Source organism: Mastacembelus armatus, chromosome 14, assembly GCF_900324485.2.
Source record: "Mastacembelus armatus chromosome 14, fMasArm1.2, whole genome shotgun sequence".
NCBI classification, from domain to species: domain Eukaryota; kingdom Metazoa; phylum Chordata; class Actinopteri; order Synbranchiformes; family Mastacembelidae; genus Mastacembelus; species Mastacembelus armatus.
This window is the reverse complement of record NC_046646.1, coordinates 13,703,032-13,717,911: the sequence shown is the minus strand read 5'-3', so window position 1 is coordinate 13,717,911 and position 14,880 is coordinate 13,703,032. Positions and strand designations below refer to the sequence as shown.

At 39.9% G+C, this 14,880-nt stretch overlaps 1 protein-coding gene across 2 annotated transcripts in view; it reads left to right on the top strand.

Moving 5' to 3' along the window:
* The window catches only part of klf8 (Kruppel like factor 8), a 57,967-nt gene extending 47,098 nt beyond the window's left edge, over nt 1–10,869 (top strand). For both annotated transcript variants that reach the window (XM_026329073.1, XM_026329072.1), the window contains exons 5-7: nt 2,578–2,689; nt 4,424–4,563; nt 5,001–10,869. In XM_026329073.1, the coding sequence (XP_026184858.1) occupies nt 2,578–2,689; nt 4,424–4,563; nt 5,001–5,182 (434 nt within the window). In that variant the 3' untranslated portion in view covers nt 5,183–10,869. The remainder of the gene's footprint in view (nt 1–2,577; nt 2,690–4,423; nt 4,564–5,000) is intronic.
* Nucleotides 10,870–14,880: the final 4,011 nt, after the last annotated feature.

The following is a 14,880-nucleotide window of genomic DNA, read 5'->3' as shown; positions in this document are numbered from 1 at the left end:
CGGCCTCGACTTCTACAAGAATCTGCAGCACAGAGACCGACCTGAAGATGCAAACTGTCTGACTGAAAAACAAGCGTTCAATACGTGCTACATGCAAAAATCTCCAAAGACAAGCACAAGAAGATGTTGCATTTAAGTCGTGAGTAGATGTAGAAAAAAAAAAACATTTTAGACTTAAGATTGCCATCCCTGTTCGATTAGTACAGTCACAAGCAATTCCATCATGTTAATCAAGTTTCCATGTAATGTTGCCTTCCAAGCCACGTTTGGTAACTTTGCCTGTTTGAGTTACTGTAAACGTCAGTAACTGGTGACAGTAATCTTTTGGCACTGAAGGATAACTTAATAATAGGCTGAAAAGCAGCATGCTTCACTGTGTGGTACCCGTCACCACACCTAACAGTGATCTTAGAGTATGATGACACGCCCTGAACTTGCTTAAGGTCAACAATAATAAGATTTCCAACTGGCGTTAAGTGGCTATTTAAAAGTATTAGTCCAGTGTGCAGGTTTGACGGTCATTCCTTTTGCCTGTGATAACAACACTGCTCTACTGAAGTCCATCTAAAGAAAGACAAACAACACACTGTCAACAAGCCAGTGGTTTATTTAAAGTATTTTAGAGTGCGGCCGGGTGGATGCTGACGGTGAAGCTGTCAATTGTGGAGCTGCCTGTTCTTGTAGCTCATATTTAAATTCTGTTTTGCTGCTGCATTTCACAGCCAGGAGTGCTGTAACACACAGCAACAGAAACAAAGAGTGAAGACATGAGGCAGACGAGAGGAGTGAGTGAGGGAGAAAGAGAACAAGATGGGAACTTTGATACTTGCTGTTCTTTTTCCTGTACCTGCAAAGAGAACGAGCCGCTGACGTTCGCTGTTCATGTGCTGTGGTGTTGTGTAGGAGGAAAAAGAGAAAGAAGGCTTGGATAGGTAGATGCAGATGGGAGAGGAGAGCGAGACTGGGTGGGTGAAATTGAGGTGGGGGGGTGGCAGGGAGCTAGAAATGCTGCAGGGGTGAGGAAGGCTGAGGAGGAGAGGGTGCTGGGGTCGGAAGAAGAGGAGATGGGTCGTCACGTCTTTGAAAAAAGGAAGGCAGCAATGGTGGAGGGGCGGGGGCGGCTTAATTGTCTCCAGAGACAAAGAGCACTTCTTTTGGTGTGTGACCCTCCCCACACCAACACATATACACACATACACAGACACACACACACACACACACATAAAGATACTCCACCCAAATTCCTTGCGTCACCCTTCCAACCGCCCCACCCCTCCTCCTCTCCTCTCTCTCTCTCCAGGCTGGGTGGACTTTGAGCAGTATGGCTGCCACATTCCTGCAGATAGAGCAGGGGAGGGGGCACTTTTGTTTTCTTTTGTTATGTTTTCAGATCAACTAACTAATTATCACAAACTGATTTTGATGCACGAATTGTTCTCTGTTTGCTCTCGTCCACTTTGGTAAGATTGTTTCTTATAAGCAGGAGAATACAAAGTCCACAAACTATGACTTTAGTGAAAACAAGGAGTGATGATGGAGACACTGACCGACACAGGGCGAGGGGGAATGTGTTTCCCCTAAAACTGCTGATAAAAAAAGAAAAAAACAACAACAAAAAAAACCTATTGATCATAGCATATGTTGATCATTGCAACATATAACGCTGTGTGATCCGGCTGTGTTTCCTCCGCATAGTAGCTGAGAATTTAAATGAATTAAACTGCTTAGCATTCCATGGAAAATATCCTGTGCACCGTTATTTTCGGCACTCAAGAATTCAAAAGCAAGACCACAACTTAAAAATGACTATCCTCCTTGGTGAAGGTGTTAGAATTTATAACAGCTTTCCTAAACCTGAGGACAACCAGCAGAGACTTCTGATAGCCTCGAGAGATTTGTCTTTCATTTAATTGCTAATTAGCATTGTCTGTGAGTTCTGAGGAATATTTTTCATTAACATCTGTTCACATCTCCTTCCTCCTGCTTTGACATTGTAAAAGGTTATTGAATTGAGGGAAAGTGAAAGAAAGACTTGGATAAGATGCTTGTTTTAAAAGTTAAAATTGGGGAAATTTTGAGAAAGCTGGGGAGGAGAGGAGACGTGCAGAGAAATCCAGCCACAAATTTGATCAATTAAGTCTGCAGGCTAGCAGACCACACCTAACTAAACACACACACACACACACACACACACACACACACACACACACACACACACACACACACTCTTGCAGCAAGTCTTTGTCTTGCTAAGTTGCTGGAATTCAGGCACCAGTGTTAAAAAGTTATTAACCACCTACTGTTCTCTTGTGTTTCCAATCCCCCATATCCTAATTTTCTGCTCTCACTTATTTCTGTTCTGCTTCTTCCATTTCCTAATTTCATTCACTGATTTATTTCTGTCATTTGGCTTCATGCCCTTTGTCATCTTTTCTCTTTCTTTCCATCCCACCTTCACTCTGTCTAAATTGCCATCCTTTCCTTCCTATTGGCACCACTGTTTCTGTTTTATGTCTCTCATTTCCCTCTTTATGTCTCCCCTTATATCACCATTCCCTTGTCCTGCCCTCACTGCAGTTCGTATTAAGCCAGGTTCGACGTCTCCGGTGGAGTATCAGAGTGACAGTGATGCAGAGAGTGGTACGGAGTCTGGATCAGCCTCCCTCAGCGCCCAGAGCATCGATGCAGGGTGAGCCATTGCTACACAAGCACACACAATGTAAACCACACTGACCAGCCAATGGAAAGCCAAAATTTTCCCACACTTGTCTGAGTTAAGTACAAAAATAAAACACTAACACAAATTGGTGCAGTGCTTGAGAAAAAAAACAAAACAAAAAAACACACAACACGCTGGAACACATGGACCTCTTCAACACTTTTTGACATTTTTTATGTCCAGTTGTGCGTCAGATAATTAGAACTAGGTTTTTGCTCTTTGGGGTGATACTTGGGATAGAGCAGACATGTGTTAGGTATAGTGTGATCCGAACCACTAGTGCAGCTCTCTTTTGTTTGGATATTGTCCTCTACCATCATATGCATTAGCATGTAGCTGATGCAGGTCAGTTTCCTGTAGCTGCAGAGGAGGCAAATGTTTAGTGGGTTGTAGACAGCAACAGAATTAACAGGAGCCTAAATAACTTAAACTGTGCGTGATGTTGTCTGGGCGTAAAGTCCATGATACAAGTTGGCAGTGCTTGGGAGAGAGACACTGATGCACAGTAGGGTTTGTGGAAAATGCAGTCTTTGTGTGGACCACCTCTTTTGCTTGCAGCCTCTAGACTAATTACATTACTGCAGTGCTACCATGACTGGACACTTATATAACCTTATATGACTCTCTCTGTACAGAGCACCACACTGGAGACACCCTGGTTGTATTAGGGAGACAAGTGTATGCATGTCTATAATTTGTATGTGTGTGTGTGTGTGTGTGTGTCTGTGTGTGCTCTCTATACACTTCATCCATTTGATGCTCCAGAGGAAAGTGTGGACATTCGACATAACACATTCCCTAGTCCCTTGCCCTCACCTTAACCATCGCAACTAAATGTTTACTTGTGTTTGTTTGCATGTGTGTGTGAGTTGGCGCTCCAGCCACACCCAGTGGGTGAGGCTGCTTGAGAGTAACAGAAATTCAGGGTGTGGATATATAGACGGTTAGGTTAGTGCTGTAATCTGCTGTGTGTGTGTCTGTGTGTGTGTGAGTGAGAAAGAGAGAAGTATGAAACAGAGAATGTTTAAGAGAAAAAAACTAAACAAGTGTGTTTGTGTTGTTTTTGTGTGTGTGTGTGTTTTCAAGAAGGATTTATTTGTGTGGTTGTGTTTGTGTGCATGTCTGCTTATGTGTGTGTGTTGCTGGGCAGGGCTGTCCCAGTACTGGGATATAAACAAGGTTACGTAATGCAGTTTGCCGTCACACCTCCTTGTAAAATGGCAAGGGAGAATGTTGTTTTTTTTTTTTTTTTCACTGTACAGATGATGTTTCTTTGACATCTGAGTGAAAAAAGGAAAAGGGGGGAGACAGACCAAGACAAAAGACTCAGTGGGTTTACTCAGATTTTGTCTTTTGTTGGTGAAGTGATGATGGAATAAAAAACATGGAAGGGAGAGAAGATATAAGGAAAGCAAAGAGAGAGAGAGAGCGATACACTAATGCTCAAGTGGAAGCTTTTGTGCAGCTGTACTGAAAACAGCATGACTCTCTGATGCCCCCTGGTGGCCATTTTCAACTTTTGAGTCATGGTCAGTTTTCTCACATGGATAGTGTTTTTATAAAGTCAACATAATGTATCTGGAAATATTATTTAAAGTTCAGTTGAATCGTTTTTGGGGAAACTGGACCATCTCCCAGAAAGTTATCATTCTCTGACGTTTCTTAACCAGTGATCAACAACACTCGCTCCCGTTCTTTTCTCAGGTCCGTTGTGGACTTGGAGCCCGTTGATCCAGATTCTCCGGACATCAAGAGGCGGAGAATCCACATGTGTGACTATGAGGGTTGTAAAAAAGTTTACACCAAAAGTTCTCACTTAAAAGCCCACAGGAGGATACACACAGGTGAGACCTGAGCAAAGCAAACACCAACACAACAAAATCCATCCAACCTGGGTCTGTTCAGGTTTAAAGGAGTAGTTCATCCAAAAAATATCAAACTCCATCACTGTACACTGAACATAATAATCTTTGCAGTAAGGTTGCAGTTTAACTCATTCCAAAAATCCTGAAAGTATCCAATAAACTGACTGTACCAAATAAAATCAAATTAGTTATTATCCAATGCTAATATTAATGAGTGAAGAAATACATGTTAAAGGAGCAGAGGCAAACAGTTTTCCTGAGATGAGATATATAGTAAATATAGAAAATATAGTAAGAAAAAAACATTTTTCTTTCCACCATTTTTCCAAGCTTCTTGTTTTTCCTTTTCTTCTGCTGCTTCCTCACATCCTTTTCTCTCCCACTAACTCGTCTCCTTGTCTCCTGCCTCCCTCCAGGAGAGAAACCCTACCACTGTACCTGGGAGGGCTGCACCTGGCGCTTCGCCCGTTCTGATGAGCTTACCCGACACTTCCGCAAGCACACAGGAATCAAACCTTTCCGCTGCACCGAGTGCGATCGCTCCTTCTCCCGGTCTGACCACCTTTCCCTGCACCGCCGCCGCCATGTCATGATGTGAACTCTGACCTCCCTCCTTCCCCAGTGCCCACACCTCCCCAACAAACTAACCTCTTACCCTCTGATGTCTCAAAATCCCTCACAGCACATCTTGTACCAGTGCCCCCACCTCACTTGAACTCCTACTTCCTATTTTCCTCCTCAGCTGTGCTGACCCCACTATCAGGATTTTAAGCCCCATCAGCAGATAAACAAAGACACTGTACCTCCCGGCTCCTCTTCATCCTAAACCTGCAGGAACATCAGGAATGTATATGAGCATATTGATGTGTGTATGAACTGTGGAAATTACAGGATCCCTAATTCATAATCATCACCACCGTCCACCCCTTGCTCTTCAAAACCCCCTCCCCCTACCATCCTCCTCCAGCTCAGCCCCACCTGTCACATAGTACATATCTTTGTCAGGAAGAGAAGGATGGACTGAAGGACATCCAACAGCAGGGACATCCATCCATCCATCCATCCATTCATCCATCCATCCATCCATTCATCCATCCATCACATGCATCCATCCATTCAAAGGAAAGGATGAAGAGGAAAGGATAAGAGGAGGAATGTGTGTACTATTTGTCAACTAACAGAGGAATCATAAAATGGATGTCTCTCCAGCTGCTCTTTTCTTTTGTACACTTTTTACAGTCCCTGCAAATTTGGAGTTGGGAAGTTATGTCAATGATAAACCAGATTCGATGGATTTTGGGGAGCAAAGGCGACTTTCACAAATGACTTAAAAAGCCCCTTTTGCAAGGAACTTATCAGGAATCCATGAACTTCACTTTACCCTCATTAATGTGTCTGGAAATAGGTAAACAAGACTACAAATCTGACAAGACATTTGATGCCAACTTTCCATACTTGAAATCATACTTGGTCAGTACTATGGACATTTTTGAGTTGGTACCAAATAAAGTATTGCAGTTCAATACCAGCCCCTCTCTGAGCCATCATTCCTGTTCCAAAATAAGTCCCAGCTCTAAGCAAATGCAGCTTCTAACCTAACTTTGCAGATTTGTCTAATCTTCCAGGAAAAAGGGGCTAAAAGAACCAAATCAGACCTTTGGGCTAAAGTATTCGCTTCCCAACTCTGTGTATATCATCGTGTGAGTCTGTTTCTGTGTTAACAAGCTTTTTCACAGCAGCTGAAGAGACATCACATACATATTTCCTCGTAGGTGTCTGAGGCTAAGATCTAAAAGTAGTTTATTTTGTCCTGTTCCCCCCCCTTTTTTTTTCCACCTGGTGTCCTCTTCCCATTCCCAAACTGACCCCTTTCCCCTGGTACATGGAGCTACAAGACTGTGAACTTTCTAAAGATTTGTTTTCATTGTATCAATCACATTATTGTGGTTCACGTGTTCTATCAGTTGCGCACACACCTTTCTGTTTCTTCGTCAATAACAGTATTTGCTTTTCATGCATTCTTGTTGCTGTTGTTTTTGTTTTTTAAATAAGGCCTTCAGTTCTTTTTCTTTTCTTCTCTACAAGACTGGCACTCGTAACAGAATGGCACCCTTTTTTTAAAGAAAAAAAAAAAAAACTTCAGATCCTTTTGTTGTGTTCTGAGGCTGTGAAAATGACAGAGGAGACACAAAGAGTTCGAGATTACAAGCAAAACGCAGGGAATTGGGGAGCTTTTCTGAGTGTGTGTTTTTTGCGTGCGTGTCTGATGGTGGGGTGTGTGCATATTTTGAGACAAACACATAAGAATTTAAGATTTTTACGAGTGTGTTCCGGGCACTTGTTCTTTTACCTCTTGCCCGTCGAGCCTTAATAACCGAAGTCAATCTGTAAGGGTGAAACCAGAACCACTGACAGACGACATTTGGCCAAAGACCGACGACGACTCTGTTTTTTGGAAGTACCATAACATTGTCTCTGACAACCAGATATTTGCACTGTTGGCTTGTTTTTTTCCATTGTTCTTGCAGTGATAAAAGCATGTAGAAGCTTTTAGGTATTCCTGTTTTTTATAGGGAGACTGAACTGCAATGTAATCGGACGATGATGCAAGCCCGTTTTGTTTTTTACAGGGTTCTACTTTGTATAGTAGGTAGTTGCAGGGAACGTGCTGGATTACTTACTATTTCTACTTTTGTGACACAAAATATAAATAGGGCACGTTTCCTTCAAAGCAAGAAGATTTAAAGCTTTTGGAGTTCGTGAAAGTTTGTAAAAAAATTTAAAAAATCACTTGTCCTATAAAGTTAGGGAAAGAATTAGAATCATGTAGTTCACATCTACATTATTGGATTTTGCAAAATTTGGTCCTAATTTTGAAAAAAATTCTCACATTTGATGCCATTTAAACTTTCAACAAAATGACTTTGAAACAGCAGCAAGAGCTGTCATCAGCCACTTCAAGCCACCATGCTGCAACAAAGTAAAAACAATTTGCTCTGAATTTATGACAAAATCCATGGACCATTAAAACAGTGGAGCCAACATGGCTGAAAAGTCCCAGTGACCAGGACGTCTTTCAGTGGTTCTGGGAGAAACCAGGCGCTCAGGCTGTCTGCAGAACCTGGGGTTTAAACTATGGGGAAACTCTCTCCTCGCTAAGATTTCTACCAGGGTGGGGGTCAATTCTCCTTCAACTGAGTTTGTTTTTGTTATAGAACTTAATCTTATCTCTCAAAAACTTAACTGCTTATAAATAAAACAGATTAGCTTTTTTATTGCCTCTTCTTCCTCAAAGTTTCCCTAAATCCTTTCCAACCTAACCCTGCTGCTATATTCAAACTGTGCAGAACTCTAAATCTAATCAGCACATTTTTCAAATCATTCATCTGTGAATAGATTTAGGCATTGTGGCATTTGAGACAGAATTGACCCCCATGACCCTGCCCTCAAACCCACAGTGTCCATGTCTTAAGTGGGCTGTTTTTCAGCACCTGATCTTGGGCTAAACTTGATTATGCAACATAACGCAGACCTCGCTCCAAGCGCTGTTCTGAACTCAGTAATAGAGCACTAGCTGGTAGTTGTCCTGCTGACATGCAGCTCACATAGCAACACAAACCTTAAAAGGGAGGTCAGGATGTGTAGAAACCTGTGCTGTCGATCACTGAACAAAGCCTCAGAAGCTGCTTTCAGAAACGCTTGAGACTGTGGACTGAGGCCATCAAACTGACAGGAACCCACACAAACCTGTGTTGTGATGTCATAAGTGCGGTGCTGAGTATGTGATCACTGTAACACACTTTTTTATAATCCTGACCTGTCCCCTTTACAGACAACAAAAAAAAACCAAAAAAAAAACGGAAAGAAATCACATGGCGATACTATTCCTAGCCATTCAGAGTCGTTGTCATTTCACAAACAAGTAGGTGAGAGCAAAACATTAAACATCTGACTTTTCATAACTGAGATGGATATGCACGCTTTCTGTAAGCTGAGTGCATGCCATGAACAGGGCAGATTGTTACTTGGTCTGCACACTGCAAAAAAAAAAAAAAACACAAAAAAAAAACAAACAACATCCCTCTTACCAAGTCACTGACTCTGGTTTGGGATTTCGAAATGTTTTTTTTTAAAAGAAAAACTTTATGAAGAATCTGAGCTAAATTCAGTCACTAGTTTCGGAGGGATGTTGTGTTTTTGTAGTGCAGAGCAATGCAATGTTCCAGTTTCTGTTAACATCTTTCCCTTCTACTTCAACTAAAAAAAAAAAACAAACAACAAAAACATTACTAAGCACATCTTTTTAGAAGAGTATATGCATTTGATTGCAATTTTCTTTCTTTTGTAAACTGTTGATAAAGACATTAAGCAAAATGACAAATAATTAAGAGAAATCCATGTACATAAATGTATATAATCAAAATGTGCAGAGTAAATGTAACGGGTGAATTTCTATTTTTAACACTGACTAGAAAATGTGAAAAACATTTTTTTTTCTTTCTTCAGTTGGTTTGATGAAATGTGTTTTATCATGTGTTCATTTTTTTTTTTCAAATCTAATAATACATTTGTTTTGTAGTTTCTTAAAAAAAATGGTCCCACTTGTGTTGTGCACATTTGTGTTGCATGGAGAGTAGCCTTCTTGTTTTCTTATATTGATGTTGGTGAGCATGTCACGGTGTATGAGAAAGTGGAGTTCCCCTGACATTAGTGACCTGAGGAAAAAAAAAAAAAACAAACTCCACAGAGAAATTGATTAATTAGGCAACTGTTTCTTTACAATACAGTTGGGTCTTTCTGCAATAGACCTGATTTAAAACACCACTCAACAGTGAAAGTCTGTGAAATGTGGGATTTACCATGTTGGTTTGGGTCAGAAAACGTAGATATATTCAATTTTTTTTCCTTTGTTTTTGGTGTCATTTTAGGTGTTTGGACAATGAGTTGGTTGCTGGTTTTAGACTCCCCAGACTGACTTACTAGAGGTCAATAGAAAAGTTACTATAGGTGCAAACATATCCAACTTCATACACTTTCTTCTATCTAAGTCACACAAACAACATATAGCTGCCCATAGAAAATCAGTTTGCCAATATGTAATTTCAGCAAAGTTTGCTCCCAAATAAAAAGGAGACAGTAAATATATGATGTCACAATGGAAATTCAGACACTGAATCACCTCTAGTGGTAAACAGATATGTATAAGGTTTGAGCTGCATTAGTCTGCATCTCTGAATGCAGGTAAAGGGAATTTTGTTTGTGATATATAAAAACTATTTTCCTATCCAATCCACATAACTGAAGTCAAGGTCCTCTTGTTAGCATTTCCAGTGCATGTTTTTTATTCACTTGCTATGGAGATGGTTCAGTTGTCATGTGACCTGCATATGGAACTTGGGTCACGTGATAGCAGGTGGTCTTTGAATTAAAAAAAATAAACACCTTTACTGTGCTATGATAGAGGCAGATATCACAAAACCTGCAAATATTAAACTAACTTGTCTGCATGGCTGGATACCACTAGAAATAAATTAAATCTTTTTATTTGGAGAAACAAAAACAAAGTAAATTGATCTTAAATCCACATCAATCTCTATGATCATTCAATTCACAGATCACACTTTACGAACAGACACACACACTAAACCCCCCACTGTCACCCTGCCAATACTCATTTATTGCACCTCAAAAACCTGCTGACCCACACAGTCGTTTTGCTGGTCTTGGAGTTTTTGCCAGAAAACTAATGCATGTGTTTGTGATTTTTCCTGCTTCCTGTTGTTTTTGTTGCAGTTTGTGAAAGCTTGTTTTCCTCCGTATTCTTCTTAATCTTCTGTTCATGTATAAAGCAGGAATGTTCATCTATAACAGACCTTTAAAGAGTTTTGTCCCTGCTGAGACCTTAACAGAATAGAGTTCATGTCTGAGGGTGACGTCACTGACTGTCCATCTGTGTGCGAGTGCCTCTGCTCACCACAAATCACTTGCTCTGCAAATCACAAATTTTAGGTATTTTCTATTGAATGCAGTAACTTATGGGCCAGTACTATATTTACTCAGTGCAATGCAGTTATTATAATAATACAAATATTAATAATATTAATAATTTTCTCTTCTTTTGTATTTGTACAGAACAAATGTGTAAAGATCAGTGAGGAAAACGTGAGCTTTTGATACTGTGACTCATGGTGTTTAAAAGTCGGTTTCTCCCTGTACAGTTGTGATTATTTCCCCCTCCCTTTCTTCTTCTTTTATAGAATAAAAAATGTTTTTGGTGCAATTTAATACCTGGTGTGTCTGTGTTGTTTCTTACGTTTGGATGATGGTTCTATTCAGAATTCAGCGGTAGGATATATAGGAGTTCAAAAGTCCAATAAAGATCATATCAATGCATTGTTAATGAGTTCCTGTTAACTGTAAGACAACTTTTAGAGTCAAGATTATGTATTACAATGATGATACATATCCTTAGACCTAGTGGGTCACATGAGCTACAGTGAGAAATGTGTTAATCAGTGTAGTCTTTTGCCCTACTCTTGTAAATTAAGCTGTCTGCCACAAGGGGGCACAATGTAACAGAGGATGGAGGAATCCCACAAGAGAGGACAGAAGTGGCAAAACATCCAGCTCAGGTAGGAGGCAGGGTCAGCTGAGGTTCCAGGTATAAACATCTGCCTGAGTCAATAATTAGCTCATTTAAACTATGGAGCACCTTCTGTTAACAAGACAAAACTAAGTTTACACAAGATCCTTCATTTGCAGTCCAAACAGAACACTGAGATCAAAGTAGGTTATTAAAAAAAATGACTTAGGTGCATGAACAAAATCATAAAAATTGTGTGTGTGTGTGTGTGTGTGTGTATGTGTGTTGAATCCAAAAGAAACTTTGCCATTTGCTCTAAATTGGTTTATTAGCCTCATGTAGTCATGATCAGGTCAATCATTAACACACATAGCGCCAGTCATTACATCCAAACAGATGGAGACAGACACACAGCATATAAATGCAACACACACAAAGGAAAACTTTGCTTCCTTATGTGATTTGGCAGTTTGCATATCAACACTCTGCTGAGGCCACAGGTCACCTGCACACTGATCTTTAAGTTGTTTTATTTTTTTAATGTAATTATTTTATTTTTGCATGTTCCAGTTTCACAAATCAAACCAGTTCACTGCCATCCTAATTGTCGGTGTCTCTTTGGCCTCAAAACCTGTCTGAATAGTTGAATGTGTTAACTCCCACACAGAGGATCACTGCTATGCAAGTGACTTCAGGCTTAACTAGATTTGACAAGTTTGTTTGTCTGTAATTTACCTGTCAGTTTTATAGAAAATGGTTTGAGAGCCGGGTTGATACGATTTCACGAGAAAACAAAATACTTACAGAAACAATGAGTGAGCAGAAATATATCATTTCTATTGGCAGACAAATCTAGTTTTATTGCAACGGCCAACTGCGCTTGTGCACTTGGTACTGACAACTCTCTTCAACTCCACAACCTCTACAACCCACAAACTCAGTTGGTCTCAGTGAACTTTATAACAGATTGCACCCACAGCGGCCCAGCCGGATTTCAAAACCACCGTTCATTCACTGACAGAATGAAGCAGTAAAGTCAATGCAAATATGACTTTCATGGTTTCTAAGCACTGACACTGCACTTAGAGCATCACTTTCTTGGAATAATAAAATCCGACTCGAAGCCGTGCTGTCACATGTTACGTAAATGCGTGTAAGTGCGGACTTGCTGAAGATAACTATGAAAAGTCATGCTGAATTTGCCATCAACAGTTCCTGTGTATACTGTTAAACTGGATGTCCACATAACTGTCACAGGATTTTGATACTTAAAATAAAAATGTGAAAATATGATCACTCAGGTAAAATATGAATTTGTAAAGCCACGTTTTCTGATATTTAAGAAATGTATCAAGATTTATAGGAAATTTTATTATCCCTTAAAAGTGTAAATCATTGAGTTCAATAAAAGAGTTTTCAACAATGTGTGTGTATTGCTATTACTCTGAGAAATACAGTGTTTGTTAACCAACAATCCATTTTGCCATTAATTAACTAAAATGTATTTTTATAACTGTTTCAGTCTAAATACATTGATGCTGTGCTTAACTCTTTAAAAAATGCATTTTCAAATGATGTACAAGTTGGCCTGCTTGTTCAGGACCATTCACAAGAATATTTTATTTCCCATGCTAATTACAGTTTCCGTCTCACAGGGCAGAAAAGTACACAGACAATGTACAGACAATGAGAGGAAGCTGTGTTTGTATAGAAACTCACTTTTCTTCTGGTTGTCTGACTGATATGAATCTCACATATCAGACATCAGATGACATTTGTACAGATGACAATTCACTTGAGAAAAAAAAAAAACCTGTGGTGATGAAGGACAGGGCTGTTCTCTAGGAACATAAACTTGTCTGGCTGCATGGTAACATGCAGCCAGTGTAAAGAGACAAGACTAGGATCTTGCAGGTTGCTTTGGTGCTTCCATGTGCAATACAGACAATTCTTTGTACTCCATAATATTATATATGTTTTGTGGGTTTGGTTGGTCTTATCCAAGCAGCACTTTGCCAACCCATAGATCCAGGTAAACAATAGGGCTGATCTCTGCATGTCTGAGTGACAAGTCACAGTTTGCAGGCACTGTGGGTTGTTTTGACAACTGTGTTGGCTGGTTTCCCTTTACATCTTTTTCATCTTCACGTGTCATCTGGGCATGGCATGATGTGCAGGCAGTTGTTATTAATATAAGCGGTTAAAACAACGCCTATGCACAGTGATACCAGTCCGGCCAAGGATTAAAGTAATGGGATTGTTACCTTGAATGCACTTTGACTGAGATGAATAGTGAGAGCTTGTTGTTCCAGTTGTGAACTTAATAACCTCACAGAGGCCTGATCAAGCTATACAAAGAATTTAAGTCCAATCATGTTGCCATTAATGTACTTACGTTTTTTTTATTAACCATGACATGCTGCTACAGGTTTAGCATTAATACATGAGAGATCAGTTAAGAGGTTTCCAAAAATGATTAAATATTTTTATGTTTCTATCCATTAGAGACTGAAACCGTAAATTTGCTGTCATTTAGTGTTTGAAACCATCATCTACAGTGTGCTCTGCTAGTTAAAAAAAGAAAAGGGGGAATACTTAAGCTGGATCAAGAAAAATCCTGATGTGTGCTTTTGTGGTGCATAATTTTTCAGGAAATAGACACCTATGAGATATTTAGAGCCACCAGTTAATGTAACCCCAATCTGCATGTTTTAAAACCCACTGACACAGAGCGAAACATGTCACAGAGAAAAGCCCCCATGTTAAAAAGGGTTTCAAAACATTTTTGCTTTGAGGTGCTAACTACAGCACCACCATGCCACCAAAGCTACATCTGATTATCATTGAATTTCATTCCTCACACATGCATTTTCAAGCTTATCTGACTGCTGTTGACTGAAATAAAGACTCTCAGTATCAGAATGTGAGGAGTGACACTTTCCAGCAGTTTGAGAGAGAGAGAGAGCGAAAAAAAAAAGTTTGATTAAATTCATATGTTCATGTAAGTTAAATGAAAGATACTGCATGGGGAAAATAAAAAAAAAGGTTCATTTCCAACTAAAAGGAGATACTAAACTAAACAAAACACACCAAACAACCTAGACCCCAAACAGATGGAGCCCAGTGGAAATTACAAGAAGCTGTTCGGCTGACAGTCTTATGTGCTGCAGTCAAACCAGGTGATGTGAATTTTCTCTGACGACTCTTTGCTCTGCCTCCAGGCCCTTGCAGAGGAAACCCTACCTAACCAATCAATGTTTGGGGAAGCTGACAAGACATTATCTTTCTTTGAATTTACTCTGACAATCATGCTTGACCCCTGCAACCTCCTGCATGCCATCATTTATCTGATAAACCTGAGGGATCAGCAGTTTGACTGAATTTTTATCGTTTCACAGTAGTTCACAAGTTCAAGCTCTGGCTCACTCACACAGGTGTCACTTATTCTGGCTGATTGGGCCTCAGCTCAGTGGAAATCATGAGATTGCGTGATTACATTCCCTTTAAAGGCTTTACTGCTCACTTCCAAATTTCTGGATCTGGTGGTGATATATTCAGGTCTTATGTGAACAGCAGTAAACTCTCACACGTGTCCAGGTTTAACTGAAATATGACCCACATGCATATAAGAAGAGCAACAATGTCATTTCTGCAATAGTCAACCAAATTTCATTAGAAATGATTCAGTTACAATATGTTTCATCCACTTTTAC